The 24,516-nt window shown below is 45.7% G+C and overlaps 1 protein-coding gene across 1 annotated transcript in view; it reads right to left on the bottom strand.

Moving 5' to 3' along the window:
• LOC149313647 (dynein axonemal heavy chain 7-like) overlaps positions 1-24,516 on the bottom strand; it is a 200,027-nt gene that overhangs the window by 164,044 nt on the left and 11,467 nt on the right. Inside the window, exons 2-6 of the mRNA XM_089519551.1 lie at positions 7,380-7,445; positions 5,420-5,528; positions 2,678-2,825; positions 2,377-2,461; positions 1,844-2,024 (exon numbers count right to left, since the gene is read on the bottom strand). Of these exons, the coding sequence (XP_089375677.1) occupies positions 1,844-2,024; positions 2,377-2,461; positions 2,678-2,825; positions 5,420-5,528; positions 7,380-7,445 (589 nt within the window). The remainder of the gene's footprint in view (positions 1-1,843; positions 2,025-2,376; positions 2,462-2,677; positions 2,826-5,419; positions 5,529-7,379; positions 7,446-24,516) is intronic.

Raw genomic sequence — 24,516 nt, 5'->3', positions numbered from 1 at the left:
GCAAAAAAACAGGCTCAAGTAGTGGTTTTTCAACTTTTCGTTTTCAAGACAGATCATCTTTTTCCCTACAGTGGATCCCTGATCACTTGCAATGGAAAACCTGCAAAGGATTCTAGGCATGTGGAAATGTTTGAAGGTGTGTACAGTCAGTCTTCCACATTTGCAGATTTGATTATTCATAACACAGCTGGGAAGGGTTCACCCGCTCTCCTCCCCCCTATACAGTATTTTGGCTGGAATGCTTTGAGAGAATATGTGGAGGAAGGTGGGAGGGGCATTCATATGGGGAGAGGGAAGAGCAGCGCATATGCACACCCTTCCCACCTTTCCCCACATATTCATGGTTCTTCCACTCTCATGGGGGCCTTGCACCCCTAACCCTCACAAATGTGGAGGGCAGACTTTACTTCTGTATTATCCTCTGTTCCTATATGAGAAAAGCAGTAGCAGTAGCAAGCTGATTTTCAGAGATGTTGATTTTCTGAGATATTTCTGTTTTCTCCATCATCGTCGTCGTCGTCGTCATCATGGAGGGTGTAACAGTAATCCAAACTGGATATAACTAAGGTGTAATAGATTTCTAAAGACATCTAGGATTCAAGAGATGATAGAAGACAGACCGAGCTATACAATACTGCTCCCATGATGTGCATGTATATCTTCTAAAATGGAACCTCATTGGCTCTCTGGCCTTGGACAGTAAGTGTTAGCTGAAAAGGACTCTGATCAAATCCTGTAGTCAGCGCCCATGCTAAATTCCATTATTTTCTATTATCACCAAGTCTGCTATATTCCCAAATAAACTATTGGGGCACAAGTGAACAGCCGCCAGACAAGATTCTGTCTCTCCCAGCAAGTGGTTCTGAGGATGTTAACAATGCATTATAGACAGAAAATACATTATGGAAAGGAAATATCCCTTTGGGGCACAGGCTGATCAGCTTAACATTTTGATCTTTGCTAGCCATGATACAATAGTAATCTCTAAACTGAAGGAAAACTTTAGTTAGTTAGCAAAATGAGGCAATATCCTGAGACAGTTTATGAAATATATAAACTTAAGCAAGCTTTAGGGGGTCTTTCACTCCGGAGATCCTTTAAAAGGGATCTCAAATTAAAAAGAAGTTGGGTCTGGAGGTGGGGTCTACAAAGAAGTATCGACCAAGAATTCTGAACTGTCTCCTCCTTCTGGAGGCCTCTTGCTGAAATCACTTCTTAGCCTAGGCTTTGTTCCTTTGAAGATAAAAATCACTCTTTCAGACCCTACCCCACCTCAAATCCAGGATTTTGTTCAGAAAATCTTGTCAGCTTGTTCTCTTTATCAAAGTCTTGGCCTTGGCTTAGTGGACTTTAGCGAACCTGTCCTTTCTCTACACTGTTCCAGCCAAGAGTGCCAATGCTTCCTAGCTTTTCCCCAAGGAAGGTATTTTGCATGCACCATTTGTCATTTGTAAAGCTCTACCACAGTATGTGCTGTTCTACAATGCACTTACTGTATATACTGCCGTGGGCTCAGCAAAAAGTTGTTTGTAAATGTGAGCATTGAATCCAGTCTACCTAAGATGCAATGTTGGCCAAGATCACAAGGTTCCTTGTAGGCATGTGTACTCAGAACATGTAAGAGTTCATTCATGTGTTCCTAGCTTCTCAGGCTATCTGATGTGAGAGACCACCTTTTTTTCCTAATGTGCCAGGAACCAATACCACATTTGTGCCCACTGGTTACGTCTATTTCTTGCTTTCTTATGAAGGCAACTAGGTTAAACCCAATGTCTGGTGGGACAACATTCATGTCTGCCTTTCTCTAATTTGATAAAGTAAGAGTGAATTACAATTAACATACCTATTGCTTTCTTCACACTGAGAAGATAGTCCTCTCGCATTTCATCTGAGAGTACATCAATACTTTCATTAAGCATTTTTAAGTGTGCTGGCACCAGTGCCAAGACATGCTCCAGCCATGAGTCTTCCATTGGTGCCACATGTTCTGTATCTATTCCATGACGAATATAATAGAAATATTTCTGCAAAATGAAAACATGACAAAATTGTGCACTACAAGAAGCTGGTGTAGAAAAGCCATATTTTTCTGGTTTTGATGAACACGTAAGTTCTTCCTAATTTAAAACTTTACTCATGACCAAATAACTGATCTAATTTATTTCACAAATTAAATCTTGAGAATGTGACCACTGCAGGCACAGATATTTGCCATGTGGCAACTGTGAGTTGAGTTTTCCGCAGCCCATATCTTGCTCTTTCAAACTGATAACCTACAATGGTGCTTGAAAGCAACCCACAGACTACACTTGTCGATTTGTGCAGTCCTATTGTTTCAGGCCCATCTCTTCTACCACCCTGCCACCCTTTATTTACCAAAATGTCTTTCTCTATTTCAGCAGACTCAGATGTGCCTGGTTTTGCTTCTATGGAAAGAGGTTGTTCTGGAAGGTCTGGTTGCCTAACAAAACCAACAGAACAGGTTAGTATCAATGGTCTTCAAACATCTAATCCATAAATCAAACCCATCTACAGATTTTTATTATGAAAGCAAGAGAATTAAGTCAACCTCCTCATGTGTAAACTCCATTCTTTCTAACTTTTTTACCACTCATCTCTTTAAAAAAAGAAAGCATCTCTCACACGTGATGTGTTTTACAATGATAAAGAAACTCACATGATGATGTTAACAAGAGCACTTCTGAAATGTTCCCGGTCCTTTTTACCACTAGTTTTCACTTTAGACGTTGATGGTCCAGCATCAAGATCACTACCTAGAGTATCCTGTATTTTACGCTTCTTAGGTCTCTGATCAAGATATTCTCCTTGAGGAAAGAAAAGGAAAGATATGGAGTGTTCAGCACAAGCTTAGATGTGCTACTTACATACATACATATTGTATTGCAAAGGTCTGCAGAATCAGCTCCAGCCTCTTTCAGTGAAAAGTTACCTCAGTCTCTTGTTCTGAACAAGAACAATGCCTTCCATCAATGGCACTGAAAATGATGCAGGTGTAAACACATGAATTATTTAAAATCATCAAACAATGAGTGCTCAGAAGTCAGATCCCCAAAGAGAATTTATAGATGGCCAGGAGCCAGCTCCAATCCTATAAGAAGGAATGCAGGATGAAAGTTGTCTCTCAGCCTCCACTCTCACTGAGAAACAAAGTGATCTTGATGGTTAATTGAGGGAACAAAGCATGACACCGCGCTACAAGGAAAACCAGATTTCAATCAAGAAAGAAGATCTATGACTATTCGATCTATTCTCACTTTTGCAACCAACAGCCTAAGCAGCTGAAAAGAAGAGGGAATCATTTTCTGCATTTTCACTGGCTTGGAAAAGGGTGGTTTAAGAACAAGCCAAGTCACTACTTGGGTAAGTTTTTGTTGATTAGAGCTGCAGACACAAACATTTTACAAGCCAGGGCATAAATCCAACATCACTCTGGCCCTGCAATGCCAGCACGACAGAAATTTCTTCCTCTCTATTCTCTCCTGCAACCCTCCAAGCTCCCTCACAACAAAAAATGTTTGGAGTGGGAAGGACAAACCACCCTCCTCCCATTCTTGCTGGATTCTACTTTTCTGCCAGAAACATCAGCCAAATGCCTATATGGCCAAACATAGCATTTGATTTCCACAGGCAGAACTCCACTAGCTGTGGCTCACCACTCTCTACCCCAAGGACTCACAGTTTTGCTGCAAAGGTTCTACCAAAAGGCCATTTCATGGCTGGTCCATGCAATGGCCAAACAATGAAGCATCCGGCTGTGCTCCATAGCCAGACACAGACCAATGATATTTCCTGTCAAGATCCACCAAGGTCTCAGAGGACAATGTCATCAGTCTATGTCTGGCTATGGGTCAGAGGCTCCTCTATTCCACTGTGTCAGAGAATGGCCATTCAGATGGGCTATCACAGCAAAACCATGAATCTAGGGAGTCGAGGGCTTTGGTGGTTGCAGAAGCTTGAAGAGAATACCAACCTCCACAATGACCAAAAAAGACATACACTGTCATAAAGTGGACTTATGCTTGCAGTGTCACTAACATACGCTGTAGGATTTTGCCCTGGCAGATGACCTGGGCACGGTCTTAGCTATCGATTAAAATCCTCATTAAAAAAAATATGTTCAGGTCAGTTTCGTTTCCATATTGGACATAAACTGTAGAAGAAAGTCCAAAAATAATAGATAAAAATATTAATACTCTCACAGAATATATTATTATTAAGAGTATTTAATCTTAAAAATTATTATATCTTTCTACATATTATAGACTAATGTAAATTATTATATATTTCATGTAAGAATGAACATTACATCATAATGTATATGTCTATTTAGATATCATTTTAGATAGACAGGTAGGTAGGTAGATCATTTCTTACAGATTTATTACGGTGACATTTCAAAATATTCTGTCCAACTGTAATTTGGGAGTATATACTCATGTATAAGTCACAAAAATTTGAGGAAAAATCAAACCCCAAAACCTGGAATCATATATACATGGCTCAATCCTGGTATAAGGATCTAGTGTGAAGGCAGTGAGAGGAGGCAGAGACGAGATGCCTCTCTTGGTATGCTGGGTTGTGCATGGGATGAGAGGCTTGGCAGCCTCTGCAGAGAGGCTTATACAGTACACTATTATCCTATTAAAAATAGCTGCCACAGCCTATCTGCAGAGAGACTTATAAAATATGCTTCTATTAAAAATGGCTGCAATCTCTGGGCTCCTCCATGTTGCTGCTAAGTATCACTTGGGCTGAAAAAGTACTGTAGGTTAGAAAGAGGGAAAGAGCGAGGGATGCCTTTCTTTCTCTGGTTTGGGGAAGGGAGGGTTAATGGGGTAGGGGCACTGCTTCCTTGCTAAGAGGATTGTCTTCACATTAGATCCATAATAAAGGCAGCTCTTGTCTGCCCCTTTTTTCAGGCCACATTCTCATTCTTTTTCATTGAAATTCCTTTCTCCATGTGTACTTCTATAGATGTAGACATTTTAAGATAGGCAATGTCATTTACACCACCCAAATAAACAGATCCTATCCTGAAGAAGAAGAAGAAGAAGAAGAAGAAGAAGAAGAAGAAGAAGAAGAAGGTAATAGCAGTAGTCATCAGCCTGGCTGGAGTAAATGTCCACCAGAGGACCTGAATGTACAGGGTGGATTATATGGGAGGAAGTGATCCCATAAGTAACTGGACCCAGTTCTTCCTAAGTATGTTCCCTCTATGCATTTTTAAAGGAGAGGAAAATATTTGTTCATTATGTATCTCTAAGTTTTACTCTCAACCTACCCACAGGTAATAGCAAAATCCATCATTTTGGCCCCCATATCTGCCCTCAACCTATTTATGAAGATGACTTACGTATACACAACGATACAATAGTCAAACATCCAATTTTATTCTTACCCGGTGTTAGCTCATTTCTCAGCAGAAACTGCTCTGGAACATATGTGTCGTTTTCTCCTCGCAGCTGGAATGCAGGGGGATTCTGATGCCATAGAGGTTTACAGTTTATCTGAAAGATTTGATTTCACCCTTTACATAAATGTCAGCCACTAACGGTAACATCATTCTTGCCTTTTCTAACAAACTTTCACATTTTAAAAGCTAAATAAAAGATTTGCGGCTCAACAAAATAAAGTATCAGCAAGCAGCCAACCAGAAGATTTAAAAAGTCCCAAAACTTTTCTTTAAACCTTAGGACCTAGGTGCAGCCAGGATGCCAGCCTAAATCCAAGTAGGCATCCTTGTCCCCATCCCTTTCCTGTTCATCACAACAGCCAGAGGCAGCCATAATCACTGACTAGGCACTGGGCTGCTCCCAGGCTTATACCAGTAGCTATTGAACACTTAGGAGAGAAGGAGGAGCAGACACATAAAGTTGATCCTTCTTCACTGGGTGCTTAAGAGGAACCAAAATGTGTTTGGGGCAGCCCTGTGCCCAAACAGTGGTTGGGAGAACAAACCCATGCCTGAAATCCCCCTCTACGACCTCACATTCCAAGGGCATAAATGTTGCGTGGTGAAGTACAGGGTATTTCCTTGTACAACATCATTCAAAGGACATACACTAACATAATGTCACCAATAGAATCTTAAAGGTTTGTCACCAACAGGATCTTAGATGTTGTGAATCTATGAAGATCACAGTGGGGTCTGTTTGTATGCTATATGTAGTATGCAGAAATACCATCAGCTTTTATATTACAGTTTAGTTTTTAAAAATGTGTGCAGAGGCTGAGTCTCCCGATTTGAAATGCTTGGAACCAGAAATATTCTGGATTTTGAATTTTGTTTTGACTTTGTAATACATGCATTTGCATATACATACATACATAATGAGATATCTTGGAAATGAGATCCAAGTCTAAACAGAAAATTCATTTATGTTTCTTATACACATAGCTTGAAGGTAACTTTATATAATATATTTAATACTTTTGTGCATGAAACAAAGTCTGTATACACTCAACCATCAACACGCAAATATGTCACCATCTCAGCTGTTCATGAAGAAAGTTTTGCTTTTTGGAATATTTCAGCTTTTGGAATAATTTGGAATCATTTTGGATAAGGGAGACTCAACCTGTACTGTAATTCAGATCCAAATTTCCATTTCTATTTGTTCTACTTTTTTTGGCTGATTTTTCCCCAAAAGAAAGTAATCACAAAGATCTTATCACATGTAGCAACTAGTGACCCCACATGCCAATCTGCATCTCTATTCATATCTGAATGCAGGTAGTTAAATAACTCTGGATGGGCACAGTGATACCTCTGCATTGGCACTACACATCTACGTTGGCAATAACAAGTTAAAGGATGCTTATATGTGTAGAGCTCATTTGCTGTATTGAAATAATTTCTCGCAGTTTTGGGTTACAATAAGGAATTTGTGCTTCTAGAACAGCTATCCAACACACAGGAGAGAGGCAATAACAGCAGATCCAAAGAACTGCCTTACATATGTATATCAGCACTCATTAATTATACATGTAGCAGCAAATCCACAAAGCAGGTAATTAAATACGACTTTCAGTGATAATACTGCATTTTAAAAAAATCCAAAGAAGCCCCAAACTTTTTTCTGAAAAAATACCCCAAATTTTTTTCATAATTTTAAAAGTTCTGGAAATTTTATATCCGTAGGAAATACAGTTATGGCTTTGAGCTCCTTAAAAGAAAGACAACAATACAATATTCAAGAGGCATGGTTCATTACAGCAGAACTTCAGTTCTAAAATGTGCCAGTCAGCATGGCCAATGGTAAGAGATTATGGGCTCCACATTACAGTTTTCTCTACTTTAAACTAAAGGCAGACTTTGAATGCTTTATTTATCAATCAATCTATAAACAAATAAATACCTTATCCACTTGTGGTAAAAATTTTGTTGTAGTCTTCTCTAATTTCCCTTTGTTGGGCGGCTTGGGCTGTGAGGAGAAACAAAGAGCAGACAAAACAAGACATATATGTACCCACGCTCCTAAAATAAAATTAAAAATGCACACGCCTCAAAGGCTGCAATCCCAATCAACTCACTAGAGGGTAAAACCCATGGAATAGTGAGGCTTATTTCTGAATGAATATCCATAGGTTTGTGCTGTTATTCATGGGTGTATTCACACAACACAACAAGCCAAGGTTGCCTGGCTTGTCATGAAGGAGCAGAGTGCTGGTGCACACTCCCATCTGGAGCAGGAGTGGTTGATCCAACACACTATTTACTAACAGGTGGTTTACAAAAATAAAAGGTTGGTTCATTGTGCCATCTATTTTGTTCCCTCCTGACAAACTACAGAAATAACCCTGGATTCCCCCCCCCCCCGCCACACACACACCCCATTTGTTGTGCAAGAACCAGGGATGCTTCATGGCTTTCATGTCAGTAAGGATAACAAATCCATTCTGTGTTTCAGCTTGAAATTTAAAGGAGCTATCCAAGGTGCTGAATCCTATCCCCCAACTAGGTTTAGGACCATGGACAGTCCTTCCCATGGCAAAATCACATCCCCAATGAAAAGGGAAGCACTATCCCCATGAGACCAATCCCACTGCCAGAGATACTCTTGCAATATTTGCATTTATTTATTATTATGCTTGCTGTAATAATGTAATAAATGAAATGAATGAAAAAAAGAATACACCAACACATTGCTCATTCATCACAAGCTGGGGATCCCTGGCTTGTCATGTCGCACCAATATGCCCATGGTTCCTGTATTCTCTATGTGCAGTAGCTACATTCTGGCATATATTTTCCCCATTTTCTTTAGCTGATTCATATTTCTGTAAGATATAATTTCAAATGAAAGGTAGAGTGGCACTCTCAGGAAAGTCTTTTAAGAAAGTCTAACCAAAAAACAAATGATAGATGATAGAAGGAAGAGGAAGAGGAGGAGAAGGTTCAATGAGCGATACAACATAAATTAGAACACATACCACCATTTTAATACATTTAGTTAAAACACATAAACATAGGACAAATTAAAATCATCCAACACAAAATTTAAAATATACCAATTCAAAATTCATGGTTTAAAATCGACTGGATAGGCCTGCCAGAAGAGAGAAGTCTTTAATGCTGTTTCAAATTCAGACAACATGTTTAGTTGTTGAATTTCCCCTCACAGGTCATTTCACAGTCAATAAAAATGTCCTCTAGCTGACAGTTGCCAGTCTAGTTCTGTACAACTGAAGTAAATGTCCCCCAGAAGACTTGAGTATATGGGGTGGATTATATGAAAGGGGTGATCCCAAAGGCAACACTTTGTACTGTGTCTGGACACTAACTGGCAGAATCCAGTTCCAAGCAGCTTCACGAAAGCAAATAATGTTGTATTCTATATTCCATATACATGTAATCCATTGTTTTGAAATAAAACTAAAATTGTAGTTTCTCATCTCCAAGCAGAACCCTGCCTGTGCCATTTTATGGCATGACTTGGCCTCCTGCCTATTTAAAAAGCCTATAGCAGAGGGGGAATCCTCTGGCCCTTTAAGATGTCGTAAGGACATGACTACCACCAGCATCCCATGTAAACTGTCTGCTTAAGTTTACGTTTCAAAAACTAATTTAAAAATTATATGAACAGCTGCAAGGAGGATTAGATCCCTTTTAAACGCTTGACTTTGAAGAGCGCGGGCTGCGTTTTTGTTTTCCTAGAGGATGTCATCCTGCAATCAACTTTCCACTAATGAGACGAATATATTAAAGTCTCCTTCAACAAATATGGCTACACCACCTGCTCTTTCCTCAAACAGCATGAATGTTTAAGTAAATGTCAGAGAAGGCGGAGGGGGAGGCATTTCAAAAAAAGGGAAAAAAAACATCGTGAATTCAGTCTATTTACTTTACACAAAATAGCAAAAATAAATAAATGTCAGCCATTTCAAAACGGAGGGAGGAAAAACATGCCAAGTCTAGAGCACCACTGAGTAGCAAGGCTCCCATCTTTAAACGCCTCCAACCAAGCTGGTGAAAGAATGCCCTCTGCCGACGAAATATATTCTGCACACATTCCCAATTCTGGACGCTAGATCCCATTGGACTGACAGATCTTCTGCCAAATCATTAATCGAACCATGCCTCTTTATCTGGTTTCAGTCTCTGGTTTCTGGTTCAACCAGAGACTTACACGAGAGAGAAAATACTGCTGATTATTTACAGCAGGGAGTGAGGAAACACACACCTCCCGGATAATGCCAGACTACAATGTCTACTGTTCCTCCCCATGCCCTCTGCTATCTAGGACCACTGGAAACTGCAGTTTGCCAAGATGTGGAGAGCTGCATGATTCCCACCCATGATTTAGCATGCCCTGGTATACCTCTCTTTGACCTCAAGACACATACCTACAACACAGTTATTATCTCAAGCAGGGAAAAAGACTAGGCCTGTGCTATTTACTTCAAGGAGAAACAAACACAGAAAGTCATGGGATAACGACTGAGGACTTTAAAAGACTGGAATGTGTAAGGTTTATTGAACCGGTAGCTGGGACTGAGTTCTAAAATGCACTTATAAATGTGAAAGAGAAACATCCGCATACATTTAAAATAGAGGTGGGCAAAGTGCTGTTACTGGGCCACAACTCCCATCAGCTCTGGCCAGCAAAACCAATTTTGGGAGCTGCAGTCCAACATCAATTGGGGATGGAAGTGTTTTTCTTTTTAAAAAAAATACTTATTTTGGGTTGATTGAAAGTTTCAGCTCTCTGCCTTTGCTGTTCCTTTTAGGATGTCACAAATGTGTTTTAATGCCTGATTATTTTTTCAAACTGCTGCTCTCCTTTTTTGAGAGAAAGAGAGAAAAGCAATGTAAAATTCCTTAAATGTGCAAATCCTTTCCTATATTATTCAGTTTGATGTATAAGATGGTAATCAGGTGATCAGTGTCACACATAAAGAACCATAGACCCATAATATCACATGGGTCTGACCTGCACTGCAGAAATAATGACGTTTGACACTGCTTAAACTGCCATGGCTCAATACTATGGAATTCTGAGATTTGTAGTTTTGTGTGATATTTAACTTTCTCTGTAAAGAGAGCCCTGCTGTTACAACAAACTACAGATCCCAGGTTTCCATAGCATTGAGCCATGGAAGTTGAAGTGGTGTCAAACTGCATTAATTCTGCAGTGCAGATTAGATCATACTTTATGCTGGTTCTGTTCTGAAAACCCTGATAACCATTGCAAAACATATCAGGTTCGATGTCCCCTGTTGCCAGTAGAGTCAGGACAGAGGTCTAGGCTTCAGGGAAGAATGAAAAAACAGGGAACGAGTGAAGCAAACAGAGGTGTGCCAGGAATACATTTTCTGGATGCTTATTTTTGACAATGAGCTGAGCAAATGGCTCTGGACTGGCTGCTTTACATATGTTTCAGAGGTAAAAAATCTTTGGCCCTCCTATTTGGTCCCATCAGCACCACCCAGCCTGGCCACTGATAAAGGGCTCTGGGAATTGTAGTTCAAAATATCTGGAAAGCAACATGAGACCCACCTCTGTATTTTAAGAGTGCTGAAAATACCGTGGGTAGCTAAAAAGAAACAAATGGGTACTCTGTCTGAACTCTCTCTGGAAGCCAAGATGAAGAAACTGAAGCTGTTGTACTTTGGTCACACCATAAGAAGCCATGACTCATTTAAAAAGACAATAATGCTAGGAAAGGTAAAAGGTAGTAGAAAAAGATTGGCTAGACTTAATCAAGGAGGACATGGGCCTGAATCTGCAGGACCTGAGCAGGGAAGCAGAAGACAGACGGTCTTGGAGATGTGACATCCACAGGGTCACTATGAGTCAGGGTCGACTCAAGCGCAGTTAACAACATTATTTATTTATTTTTATTTATTTATGATATTTATACCCTGCCCTTCAGCCCTAAAGGCTCTCAGAGTGGCTTGAAGCATAACATTAAGCTAAAGCAAAGGTGGAAACTGTGTGGCCCTCCAGATGTCATTGGGCTGCAACTCCCAGCATCTCTCATCATTGGCATGACTGCCTAGAGGTGATAGAAACTGCAGTCCAACTGCATGTGGAGAGCCACACAGTTTCCACTCATGGATAAGAACAACCCTTGGTTTGATCCAGCAGGTCTCTCACAATGAAACAAAACCTCAAGAAGTGAGAAGGGCCCTGAAATTTGGTTTCTGGTATTTGCCCCAAAATGAACAAACTCAGATTTTAGGGCTTCTGAGTTACATGCTAAGGAATCATAGGCCCTATACAGACCGTCAGAAAGTGCCAGTCTGTGGGCGGAGTCAGGTGCAGCATCCTCACGCTGGATGCCCTAACTCCACCCCCATTGCGCCATTTTGGTGCATGCTGGTCCACACGGCGCATGCCATCATAACGCACCTCCAGCACTGCATCCACATGATGCAGTGCTGAAGGGGTGTCATAAAGCTGCGGCTATGGTGCACCTTGGAGGGCGTAAAAAGGAACTACTTTTTGTGGCTCCTTTTTGCACTCTCCAGAGGCCAGATCGGGGCTGCAATGTGAGGTTGCCACAGCCCCAATCCGGCAATCTGTATAGCCCTATAAAGTCCAAATGCTTTAAAAAACACTATTTGAGCTCCTGTCACTAGTCCCAGCTGCTGCCAATCTAGCAGTTCAAAAGCATGCATATGCAAGTAGATAAATAGGTACCACTTTCGTGGGAAGGTAACAATGTTCAGTGCAGTCACACTGGCCACATGACCAACGGATCAGTCCCCGGACAACACTGGTTACAACTAGACATTCATGTCAAGGGACTACCTTTACCTTTACCTTTTTGTGTGCCTTTTAGGTAAAAGCCTATTTCGTAAAATTCACAATGTGGATGATGATATCTCAGCCAGTTTCCCAGATCTGACAACATACAATCTGTTGTCTACAGAAATCTGGGCAAGAACATCACAATTAGTGCAACTTCTGTCTTTTATCTCTTTATCGTTGTTCTTATTGGTTTTGACTTCTGGAGACCCCATAAATGAAAGACCTCTAAGTCACCAAAAGTTATCAACTCAGGTCTTGCAAACTCAGGGCCATGGCTTCCACAGCTGATCCACCTGTAGAGCAGACTCCTTTTACAAAGCATTCTTGCCTTTTCTAAGGAGTCATCTCATCTCATGATACACCCACAATATATTTTTATTTCAAATTATATTAAATTTTGTGGAATTCAGGCTTGTAGAGGAGGGCATTGTAGGGAACTCACAAAAGGACGCTGGGAAGTGCTACACAGAACAGAGACTTAGCAACTGAACTATGCAACATTCAGACAAATCTGACTTTATTTTTTATTTTTACTCCAAAGTAACTGCAAGGTTTTGATTCAGATCAGGCCCACTATGCGTATGTATGTGTATCTGTGCTTACAAGTCACTACCAACTTATGGTGATCCCAAGGCAAACCTATCATGGGGGGTTTCTTGGTAGGATCTATTTAAAAGAGGATTCCTCTGAGGCTGAGAGAGTGTGACTTGCCCAGTGACTTCCATGGCTGAGCAGAGACTCAAGCCTTGATCTCCCAGAGTTTTAGTCCAACACCAATATCATGTTGGTTCTCACACAGATGTAGAAAAGGTTTAAACCTTCACCCCCTACAGGTTTCCCCTTCTTCTAAAGAAAAGGTTTTTGCGAACATTTTGCCCTCCAGATTTTTTTAAACTACAAACTCTAAAATCTCTTACCACTGATCATGTTGAATGGGGCTAGTAGGAAAATTTCTATTTCCACCAAAAGGAAAAAGAAGATTCCTTTATTTTAGTTTTCTTGGGGATGGACACATTTACACAGCTAGGGAAAAGATTGACATCTCCACTAGCCATTTATTTGTTTATTTATTCCATCTCTATGCTGCCTTCCTCCTGGAGTGGGACCCAAGGTGGCTCACAAAAAGAATCAATCAAAACCTAACAATAAAAATGTAAAAACCATTTAAAATCATCACATTAAAATGGTATAAAATCTAAAAGGTATATACAGAAGTTTACAAAAATATAGCAAATCCCTCAGTGAGAGGTTATACTTTAACAGCCTGCTTAGATAAAAAGGTCTTAAATAAAAAGGAGAACAGTTGGATGCCTCTCAACTCTCTCCAATGACACAGAAATGGCCAGGTTGGAAGGGTGCATTATTTAAATGGTGCATTTGAGGGGATGCACCAGGAGGCATCACTACAGAGATGTAGCTACATGCCAGACCTAGGATTCCCAATGCAAGACTCCAGCCAAAGTGTGCAGTTGTTCAACAGCTTATGGTAAGAGTTGAGCAGGAGCTCAAGCCCTAAACTGTGAGTTCACAAGCCACAAGTCCATAAATGCTGGGTCCACAAGCCATCCATGGAGGAGTCTGACTATTAAACAACAAGGAAAAGAAGGGAGATAAGTTTAGAGCAATAAGCACTACTGTTTTACAAACACATTAACCTCAAAACCAGTGGTTCCCAAACTCTGGTCCATCAGATGTTTTGGATTTCAGCTCCCAGAAGCTCCAGCCAACTTGGCCAGTAGTTAGGAACTCTGAAAGCTGAAGCCCAAAACACCTGGAGGATCAACATTTGGGGACCACTGCTCTAAATATTTGCAATTTTAACTATACAGTGTATAGTAGATACCCTTGGTATCCACTGGGATTTGATTCCAGGACCCTCTGTAGATATAAAAATGTGTGGGTGCTCAAGTCCCATTAAATACAATGGCATAGTAAAATGGTGTCCCTTATATAAAATGGAAAATCAAGGTTTGCTTTTTGGAATTTATATAGTTTTAAAATATTCTCAAGACATGGATGCTTGAATCTGTGGGTATGGAGGGCCAACTGTATTTTCACAGTACAGTAAGTGTATTTCATTTCATTTCATTTGCATCTCGCCTTTCTTCCAGCACAGGATCCAAGGCACCATATATGCATAGATGCATCTGGTGACAGAAATGAAATCAGTCAGAACGTGAGCACTTTAAAAATATTTTCTTTTTAGGTGTTCATAAAAAAAGGTTATGTGCAGATGTGATAAAGAGGTGGATAAATCATGTCATACACGGGGCTGAATTGTGAAGAGTTCCCAGATGGTGAGCAACTACAAGGCACTGTTTTAACTCTTCTAGAAGCCAGCAAACTAGTACTACAGTAGTTGGATATTTCAGAGCATTGAAAGAAATTTTTAATAGTGGGAACCTGGCATCATTGGGGTTAGAAGGAAAAGATAAAAGCACAGGAGGGAGGACATGGAAGGCAGAAGGCTTCAAAAATTGGCTATAATTATAAAGTTGTTGTTGTTGTTGTTGTTGTGTGCCTTCAAGTCATTCCCAACTTATGGTGATCCTAAGGCAGATCTATCATGGGGTTTTCTTGGCAAATTTCTTCCAAGGGAGTTTGCCATGGCTCTCCTCTGAAGCTGAGAAAGTGTGACTTGCCTAAGGTGGGTTTACATGGCCAAACTGGGATTCGAACCATGGTCACCAGAGTCCTAGTCCAACATTCAAACTACTACACACACTAGCTCTCTTGTGAATGTGAATATGAATATGAATGTGTATTCATTAAAAATCCAGGGCGAACTAGAGTTTCCTATTACATGTATATTCACTGGTAAACCCAGATCTCTTGCCCAATGATAGTAAAACCCAAGGCAGGCCTAGGCAAGGGCTGCACCCGCACTACAGAAATAACGGGGTTTGATGCCACTTTTAACCGCCATGGCTCAGTGCTATGGAAATCTGGGATTTGTAGCTTTGTGAGACATTTGGCCTTCTCTGTCAGAGAGCTCTGGTGACACGACAAACTACAAATTCCACAGGATGGCACCATGGCAGTTAAAAGTGGTGTCAAACTGCATTATTCCTGCAGTGCAGGGGCCACCAAAGTTATCCCAATAAGAAAGGAAATGCATACAGTTAAAATATGTGGCCCTGCAGATGTACTGTTGGACTACCTCACCTATCATTCCTGGCCATAGCCATGCTGAATGGAGCTGATAGGCACTGAGATCCAAGAGCTTCTTGCAGGCCCACATGTTCATAAACGTATATGAGCCAGAAGTCAATAAACAGGAGGCAAAACAGCTGGATGACAGAAAGGCAGCCTCACCTAACAGTCACTGAATAAGACAGTGACAAGATCCTGGTGAAGGAATCAGGAGCCACCTTGAGTTGTGAGTTTGTTACTGGAAAAAAGAGTGGTCTATAAATGATGGTGACCACAATGAGGATGATACAGCCCTCCAGCGGTTGTTGAATAACTGCGCCTCCCAGCATCCCCTACCACTGATAATCCTGACCAGTGCCAATGGGAGATACAGTCTAATGGTGGTGGAAATGATTTGCACCACTGGACTGGAACGCAAGTGTAGGGCTCACAGAGGGAGGCACACAAGCTGTTGTTGAACTGCAACTCAGCAACAGCTACACCTGCTGGCACCGTTGCCTGAGGGTGATGGGAATCCAAGTCTTCACAGCAAGTCTTGACTTAATGCCTCCGCTTGCCATGGATGTCCTCTTTTTCTTCTGTTGCCATGAATCCAGGCTGAACAGAGATGAATGAAGCAGGCTCCTGGTCCCCCTCCGCAGGGCCCAGGGCAAGACCCATGAGAGTGCCAGGTTCAAAACTGGAGGGGGCTCCTGTGCCTTTCATGGGGCTGGAGGAGAGGATAGTTGAAACACTGCTGAAAGGCCCTCTTCTACATATCCATTAAAGGCACAGGAGCCCCCTCCAGTTGTGAACCTGGCAACCCTACAGGCCAATGGTGAGAGGACGGGAAGGTCTTCAATGCTGGGAAAACTGGTATGGTTCAGACTGGAGGGGCCCCACTGAAAAGTGTGTGTGTGTGTTAGTAGGTGTGTATATGTATGCGCATGTGTGTATATGTCTAGGAGTGTCTATGTGTATGTGCATGTGCATTTGTGTGTGTATAAGCATCTACGTGTGCATATCTATGAGTCCGTGTATGTTTATGTGTGTGTGTGTATGTGTATGTGTATATCTATGTGTATATCTATGTGTCTACGTATATGTGTATGTATGTGTGTTTGTGTGTATGTATATATGTATGTGTATGTATTATGTATGTATGTCTTTGTATATCTCTGTGTATATATGTTTGTGTATATGTGTGTGCGTATGTATGTGCATTTGTATATCTATGTGTGTTTGCGTGTGTGTGCATATGTATATCTATCTGTGTATATGTGTGTGTGTATATATATGTGCGTTGTGTGTATAGCTATGTGTGTACGCATGTGTATGCGTGTATATATGTATGTATTATGTGTATGTGTGTATATCTGTATATATCTCTGTGTATATGTGTGTGTCTATCTGTGCATGTGTATATCTATGTGTGTATATGTGTGTGTATCTATGTATATGTGTATATGCATACATGTATTTGTACGTGTGTATATGTGTACACACACACACAAACACACCCCCCCCCTATCTGTCTCTGTATCTCCCCCTGCCTCCCTCTCCTTAGCCCTCACCTGCTGGTTGCTGCTCATGGCTGCTGCTGCTGATGCTGCCTCTGCCTCTGCCTCTGACTGCCAGAGAAGGGCTGAAGCCCTGAATCCGGGGCGCCAGGCAAAGCGCGGGGAATGGTCTCGCGCGCGGCGTCCAGGGAGGAAGCCTCGCTGCCTAGCAACGGCCCCAACGCAGCCCCGCCCGGCAGCGCCGCAGAATCTCGACTTCACACTCGCAGGCGGAGAGCGAGGCCTCCCATTGGCCCGCGAAGGGAGGGGGCGTGGCCGCGGGAAGGCCCCGCCCCCTCTTCACAGGGCCACCCAGGCTTCTATTCTCTGAGTGTGGAGACTGGGCAGGAAGCAAGCCACACTCTCTCAGCCTTAGGGGAGGGGGAGGAGGGCAAGGGGAAGCAAGCCTCCTCTGAACAGACCTGGCCAAGAAAACGGTGCCATAATAGCCTCAGGACAGTCAGTTTGGCTTCCACGGAGAGGTCAGACAAGCCTGCCTTGAGGTTTCCTGGACAGGTCTTGTTCTGGTTGCCCCTGCCTTCTTACCCTGAGTCCAAAACACACTGCAGGGATAATCCAGTTTGAGACCGCTTTAACTTCCCTGGCTCACTGCTAGGGAATCCTGGGAAGTGTCGTTTATTGTGGCACCAGACCTGTCTCTGACAGAGAAGGCTAAATGTCTCACAGAACTACAGTTCCCAGGATTCCCTAGCACTGAGACGACAGGGCAGTTAAAGTGCTATCAAACTGCAGTGTGTTTTGGACCTATAAAAATGGAGACTAGGTTTTGAATAGTCAATAATAATAATAATAATTCTGGGAACTGTAGTTTTGTGAGGCATTGAGCCTTCTCAGTCAGAGAGCTCCAGGGCCACAATAAACTACAATTCCCAGGATTCCCTAGCACTGAGTCTTGGCAGTTAAAGTGCTATCAAACTGCAGTGTGTTTTGGACCTATGAAAATGGAGACTAGGTTTTGAATAGTAAATAATAATAATAATAATAATAATAATTCTGGGAACTGTAGTTTTGTGAGGCATTGAGCCTTCTCAGTCAGAGAGCTCCAGGGCCACAATAAACTACAATTCCCAGGATTCCCTAGCACTGAGTCTTGGCAGTTAAAGTGCTATCAAACTGCAGTGTGTTTTGGACCTATGAAAATGGAGACTATGTTTTGAATAGTAAATAATAATAATAATAATAATAATTCTGGGAACTGTAGTTTTGTGAGGCATTGAGCCTTCTCAGTCAGAGAGCTCCAGGGCCACAATAAACTACAATTCCCAGGATTCCCTAGCACTGAGCCTTGGCAGTTAAAGTGCTATCAAACTGCAGTGTGTTTTGGACCTATGAAAATGGAGACTATGTTTTGAATAGTAAATAATAATAATAATAATAATAATAATTCTCGGTGTTATTTGTAGCTCTCAAATATGCTACTGCGGCAGTTGCTATTTCAGAGGCATCACAAAAAATGTGAAGTTTATAAACGGTATTTGGTCCAGGCTCTACAGGAAGATACTGTCTGGGCACAGTAAGGTGTTCGATGTTTTTGATCTGAGACGCCCAGGCCTTCCATGCTAAGTCTAGGGCTGGGGGCAGATTTTCAATCTCACAGATGGCTGGGAGAGAAAGGCCAAACAGCTTCCCTGATACAGGAGATGCTGAAGATGGTGGTGCATTGTCCACTGGAGCACCTACTCCCCGCCAGAAGGCCCAGTTTATAATGGATCTTTTAGCAGCAGAGAAGGGGCCGAGCATCCTGACTTCGGGTGGCTCCGCCCACTTGGCTCCTGGTAGGCAGGTAGGAAAGAAAGAACAAAGGAAGTGACCGGGGCCCTGGCCCCTCGCCCTTGCGGGCGGAGCTACCCAGGAACCCCAGTCTTCTTCCTGCCTCACACCTGGTAGGACGTTTCTCATCCAGCTCCAGAGTTCTTAGCTCATCGCTCCCCGGACCCGCCTGGCTCCTTTCTTTCTCTTACTCAGCTCTCTCTCTCTCTTTCCTCCCTCAAACTCTCTTAAAAAAAAAAAACATCCCATTTCTTTTTCTACCTCCCGACCTTGTTCCTTCCCCCCCCTCTCCCTCCCCCCCCAACCGCGGGAGACATGGCTACCGACAGGGATGCCAGAGCCACCGGGGAGCTCGCTTCCACTCTGCCCGGGCCAGCCCCGGCTTTGCCGGCTGCTCGCCGAGCGGCATCTCCACCAGCGCCCCTGGAAGTGGAAGCGCGGCCGCAGCGACCGGAGGAAGCCCTCCCTTCCGCTGTCGGGTCAAGGGACTCCCAAGCGGCCCAGGTGTGGTCAGAAGAGGGAGAGCCCTCACCTTCCAACGCCGGCGAGGACGTGAGTAACTCTCCCCCGCCGCCACAACTCTTAAGGTGGTTCAGGGCCTTCCTGGAGCAGGAAGCTCCCTCCATCACCAGGGCACCCCAGGGAGTGAACGAAGGCGCAGGCTCGCGCTCTCGCGAGGCCGGCACGCCAGCTTGGGGGACTGCTGCCTTCCCAGGGGGGGGACCACTCCTGATGTGGCCAGGGGCCATGCTCCCTCAGGCCTATCTCCCCAGCGACTCCTTACCAGGGGGGTGGGGGATGGCGCCGGGATGCCTCCAGAGCAGCGCGGACCTCTCTCCGGAGGCCCATGGCGGCCGCCATGATCACCGGCCCGTGCCCCGCCCACTTCCGGAGGACCCGGAAGTACCTGGACGGCACCACGCGGCCGCTCATGGGCGCCGCCATCTTGGCCATGCGGCTGCCGACGGGCGCCGCCATCTTGGCCATGCGGCTGCCGATGGGCGCCGCCATCTTGGCCAGTCGGAGGCCAGAGACCACCGCCACCGCGGGCACGCGGCGGCGGGGCCACATGCAGCACCGCGGGAGGGCGGTGTCCCCGGGGGGGTCGGGGAGGTCCCCTCCGCCGCCAGCGAGCCTCAGCGCGCGGGCCAGCCCAGGGAGCGACGAGGACGCAAAGCGTCCAGGAAGCGGAGTTCCCCGGCACGGGGACTAGGCACCAGGGAGTCCTCCCCCAGTCTCACCCCCCTAAGCCAGACAGGGGCCCACTGTTCAGAAGAGGAAGAGGAAGGAGCTTCATGCTCTTCCTCCGACTCAGAGCGCTCCTACCTCCCGCCAACCAAGCGCCCCCGCCACGATAGGTCCTCTGGCCGCAAACGCCCTCGCACCACGCTTCCCTCTGAGGACGACATCTCGGAGGACTCTCGCAGCCCTTCAGCCTCAGAGGCAGAGGAGGGCGAACTCTCACAAGATGAAGGAGAGCCCAAAACAGACGCACAACTCTCCTCGCGCCTATTTAAACCAGAGGACTATGTGCCGCTCATTAAAAAGACAACTAAGACCCTAGGCATTACCCTACCCACAGGACAGGCCACCCCATCCCCCGACTCAGACCTCCCCAAGATGAGCGAGGATTTGTTCCCAGTGTCGGTCTCTCCAGTCCAGCAAATTCCCTGCCCGCTTAACATCATGCAGATTATTAGGGACGAGTGGGCGAAGCCAGCCTCCGCTAGATCCAATCACGGCATCACCCGCAAGTACTACGTACTGCAGCCAGCCGTCATGGACAAACTCAAGATTCCATCCGTCGACGCTCCTGTGTCGGCGCTTGTCTCATCAGCCGTTTTCTCTAGAGATGGAGAGGACACCCTCAGGAACCCAGAGGATCGTAGGGCTGAGGGGGCACTTAAAAAGGCCCATGAGGCCCTATCCATCGCCGTCAGGGCCGCATCCACTGTGTCCATGGTGATGCGGGCTAGTCTCCAGTGGTCCCGCCAGCTTTTAGACCTCCTGCCAAGCCCAGACACCAAGGTTAAGCAAACCATTAACAAAATTGCCAGAGCGGCAGCCTTCGCTGCCGATGGCACCCTTGACACCATCCAACAGTGTGCTCGAGCCCAGGCAGCAGCTGTGGCAGTCCGCAGGCAATTCTGGCTTAAGAACTGGAACGTGGATTCCAAGTCCAAGCAGAACCTGGCCTTTTCCCCATTCCTTGGTTCCAAGCTGTTTGGAGAATCTCTAGAGCCAGTGCTAGTAGAGGGAAAGGACAAGAGGAAAGCTCTTCCCACTGCTAAGAAAAGGGACGATAGGAGACAGTATAGGAACCGATCTTCCTTTCGCCCCAACCAATCCTCCTACCCCTCTTCCTCTAATTCCTTTCGAGCCAGGGAGTCCAGGCCCAACAGGTCGCATTGGGGAGATTCAAAATTTACCAAACAAGCTAAGCCTCCCTTCCCCTCCAAAGAAGGAGCGGGGTCCAAACAACCCCGCAAAAATAGTTCACAATGACGGCGTTCCCCCAGTAGGAGGCAGGCTGCAGGGGTTCGGCCACATTTGGGAGACATCCACCTCAGACAAATGGGTCCTAGATACCATCCGTCAGGGCTACAAAATAATATTCCATCGTACGCCTCCCGACAAGTTTATACCGTCTCCCAGATCAGCCGATCCCTGCAAACACCGCCTTCTACTGGAGGCCATCGAGCGCCTACTACACATCAATGCCATCGAGCCCGTGCCGAGGCAGGAGAGGGGACACGGCTGCTATTCCACCTTCTTCCTTGTTCCCAAGAAAAACGGATCCTGGAGAGCCATATTGAACCTCAGAGGGGTCAACCGGTTCGTCCTAAAGAAGAGATTCAGAATGGAGACACTCAAGTCCATCCTAGACAGTCTCCAGCCGGAAGACTACCTCTCCTCGCTGGACCTGCAAGATGCTTATCTTCATGTTTTGATTCACCCTTCCTCAAGAAGATTCCTCAGATTCAGATATGGCAAGCGCCACTACCAATACAGAGCCCTTCCCTTTGGGCTAGCCTCTTCCCCCAGAGTGTTCACCAAGATCATGGTGGCACTTGTCGCCCGATGGAGAACCCAGCGATTGCACGTCTACCCCTACCTCGACGACCTGCTAATCCGGTCATCCTCCAGACTCCAGGGGGTTCGCGACATCAATCACATCCTCAGGTCCCTTCAGGATCACGGCTTCCTCCTGAATCTCGAGAAGAGCTCGCTCGCTCCAGGTCAGCAGATCCACCATCTGGGAGCCATTATAGACACCCGGGCGGGGACGGTACGCCTACCTCCAGACCGCATCCAGTCCATACAGGACGCCATCTCGAAGGCCCTGCAGTCCACGCGCCCCAGCCTCCAGCTCTTGGCCCACCTCCAGGGCCTCATGATAGCAGCCATCCAGTGCCTTCCCTGGGCGAGATTCCACGCCAGGCCCCTGCAATGGCTCCTTCTCCCTCACCAACGGGCCATTATCCTCAGGAGACACAAGAAAATACAGCTCTCCAGCGAAGTAAGACAGTCGTTTCGTTGGTGGATGTCCGAGGCAGTCCACCGAGGTCGCCAAATTTGGAGGCCCCCGAGTGTGCACATCACCACGGATGCCAGCCTCCGGGGCTGGGGAGCGATATGCGGAACACAGCTGGCCCAAGGCAAATGGAGCCCAGAGGAACGAACCCACAGCATCAATTGGTTGGAGCTCCGGGCAATCCGCCTTTCTCTCCTCGCCTTCAGTCAGACGATTCACCGCAGGTCAGTCCTGATCAGGACGGACAACACCACAGCCAAGGCACATGTCAATCGTCAAGGAGGAACCAGATCCAGGTCCCTGATGAGCGAGGCTCAATCCCTCCTGGCATGGGCAGAGGCCAATCTCATATCCCTGGAGGCCGAACACCTTCAAGGATCCCTAAACTCAAAAGCCGACTGGCTGAGCAGAATAGATATCGACCAAGGGGAATGGAGTCTCCACCCTCAGACCTTCCAGATCATCACAGACAGACTCGGCCAACCCGTACTGGACCTGTTCGCCTCCCCCGCCAACGCCAAAACTCCCAGGTTTCTCTCAAGGTTCCAAACGGAAGGGGCCGAAGGAATGGACGCCCTCAACTGCCCCTGGCCACCAGGCCTCCTCTATGCCTTCCCGCCGACTCCGTTGCTCACGAAGCTCCTAGCCAGGATACGCAGGACCAACGCACAGGTTATCCTCGTGGCTCCAGCGTGGCCGCGGAGACCCTGGTTCTCGGAGATTCTCGCCATGGCAACTCAAGGATTCGCCCTCCCGCTCAGACCGGACCTCCTCGCACAAGGACAGATCCATCACCCGGACCCAGCCTGGCTACGGCTTCACGCCTGGAAATTGAACGCCACATGCTGAGCGGATATGGCTACTCCCCAGAAGTGGTTGACTCCATTCTCGCTTCGAGACGCCAATCTACAAACAGAATCTACGAATACACCTTTAGGACATTCAAAAGGTGGTGCAAGGTCAAAAACAAGGATTTCATCAAGGTCTCTGTTCCGACAGTGCTCCAGTTTTTACAGGATGGCTTCCGCCAGGGACTGCGGCCCAACACCATCAAGAGACAAGTGGCAGCCATCACCTCCATACTGCCCCATAAGGTCGCAGCCAGGATTTCCCAGCACCCCCATATCCGCAGGCTGCTCAAAGGGGTCGCCAACAAGGCGCCCCCAACGAAACATCGGTTCCCGTCCTGGGATCTGCATACAGTCCTCAAGGCCTTGACCATCCCGCCCTTCGAGCCACTCAGGGAAGTATCCCTCAAGTTCCTGACCCTCAAGACACTGATACTGACGGCACTCACGTCTGCGAGGCGCATCTCCGAAATCGGTGCCCTGTCCGTCCGCAAGGAATTGTGCATCATCAGGCCGGACTCTGTTCTCCTGAGGCCTGACCCAACCTTTGTCCCTAAGGTTAATTCCGTGTTCCACACCTCCCAGGACATCGTCCTCCCGTCCTTCTGCCCCCGACCCGCTGGAGACCTAGAAAAGTGCTGGCATACGCTTGATGTTCGCAGAGCCATAAGAGTCTACCTCAAGAGAACAGCCACCTTCAGGAGATCGGAGGCGCTATTCGTGTCCTTTCGACCTAACTCCAAGGGCAAGAAGGTGTCACGCTCCACCTTAGCAAGGTGGATCAAGCAGTGTATCGTCCAATGCTACAGGTCACTTAAGCTTCAACCTCCAGCTGACATCACCGCTCACTCGACGAGAAGTGCGGCTACATCTGCGGCCTTATCCACCAATGCTCCGTTGGCTGAAATCTGCAGGGCGGCCACCTGGAAGTCCCCGTCTACATTCACCAGACACTATAAACTTGACCTTTTCCAATCGGCAGAGGCGGCCTTTGGCCGGAGGGTTTTACAACAGGTGGTTTCGGATCCGCCCTCCGCGCCAGCCAGCCCTCCCTAGTACTTGATCTGCTTTTCTAAATCCCGAAGTCAGGATGCTCGGCCCCTTCTCTGCTGCTAAATGGAACGTTGGACTTACCTGAGAGACGTCCCTTTACAGCAGAGAAGGTACGAGCATCCTCCCCACCCTACTTGCCTACTGGCGCGGGTGGGCGGATTTGAGTTCGTCAATACCACATTAATATTATGCTTCTCGGCTTAAAATCGACTGGGGTTCCTGGGTAGCTCCGCCCGCAAGGGCGAGGGGGCCAGGGCCCCGGTCACTTCCTTTGTTCTTTCTTTCCTACCTGCCTACCAGGAGCCAAGTGGGCGGAGCCAC

Source organism: Sceloporus occidentalis, unplaced genomic scaffold (assembly GCF_023333645.1).
Source record: "Sceloporus occidentalis isolate IW3139 unplaced genomic scaffold, rSceOcc1.0.p SCAF_4, whole genome shotgun sequence".
NCBI lineage: Eukaryota > Metazoa > Chordata > Lepidosauria > Squamata > Phrynosomatidae > Sceloporus > Sceloporus occidentalis.
The sequence above is the reverse complement of the archived record's forward strand: the minus strand, read 5'-3'. Positions and strand labels throughout refer to the sequence as shown.